This window comes from Lolium rigidum, chromosome 5 (genome assembly GCF_022539505.1).
Source record: "Lolium rigidum isolate FL_2022 chromosome 5, APGP_CSIRO_Lrig_0.1, whole genome shotgun sequence".
In the NCBI taxonomy this organism is placed as follows: Eukaryota; Viridiplantae; Streptophyta; class Magnoliopsida; order Poales; family Poaceae; genus Lolium; species Lolium rigidum.
This window is the reverse complement of record NC_061512.1, coordinates 213,619,283-213,620,107: the sequence shown is the minus strand read 5'-3', so window position 1 is coordinate 213,620,107 and position 825 is coordinate 213,619,283. Positions and strand designations below refer to the sequence as shown.

At 57.8% G+C, this 825-nt stretch overlaps 1 protein-coding gene across 1 annotated transcript; it reads left to right on the top strand.

Annotated features, from left to right (window-relative positions):
• The first annotated feature begins 249 nt into the window (after window positions 1-249).
• On the top strand, window positions 250-561 carry LOC124651730 (histone H4). Its single transcript, XM_047190769.1, has one exon. It carries the CDS (start codon window positions 250-252, stop codon window positions 559-561), a length of 312 nt encoding a protein of 103 aa, XP_047046725.1.
• Window positions 562-825: the final 264 nt, after the last annotated feature.

Genomic DNA, 825 nt, shown 5'->3' with positions numbered 1-825 from the left:
GCCGATCCGCGCTCCCACCAGTCCACCAATAGCAGCCAACCCTGCCACATCCAACGGTCCACAACATCTCTCGCACCCCACACGCGGATCCCTCCCGAATCCAACGCCTCCCACGCCGTCCCTCCAACGCCTCCCAACGCTATAAATACGCCCTCCACCAACCTCCAGCACCCCAAAATCCCATCCAGCGAAAGCAAATCCCCAAATCCGTTCTCTCCCACTTCGACGGAGCAGAGCAAGCAGGCGGAGATGTCCGGCAGAGGCAAGGGCGGCAAGGGGCTGGGCAAGGGCGGCGCCAAGCGCCACCGGAAGGTGCTGCGCGACAACATCCAGGGCATCACCAAGCCGGCCATCCGCCGCCTGGCGCGCCGCGGCGGCGTGAAGCGCATCTCCGGGCTCATCTACGAGGAGACCCGCGGCGTGCTCAAGATCTTCCTCGAGAACGTCATCCGCGACGCCGTCACCTACACCGAGCACGCGCGACGCAAGACCGTCACCGCCATGGACGTCGTCTACGCGCTCAAGCGCCAGGGACGCACCCTCTACGGCTTCGGAGGGTAGGAGATGTAGATTTCTGTAGGTCGTGGATTTGGGAGTGCTTGGGATTGTTCTCATGTAATGCTTGGTGTGAAGAAATGCTAGCACTGAGATTGTGTCTCTGTTCGTTATTTTCAGTCCAGTATCGTCTTCTAATTTGACATCGTACCGTCTTCTGGTTTTCAATTTCCGGTCATGTCTGTCCGTAATTTTCGCTCTTGTCCCTTGATCTGTCTTGTAGACTGTTCCTTGCTATTCAGAAGACAGATTTCTTGTAATCTGCTGGTA

Excerpts from the sequence above, each read along its gene's own strand:
- LOC124651730 (XM_047190769.1), top strand. The coding sequence starts at position 250 with ATGTCCGGCAGAGGCAAGGGCGGCAAGGGGCTGGGCAAGGGCGGCGCC.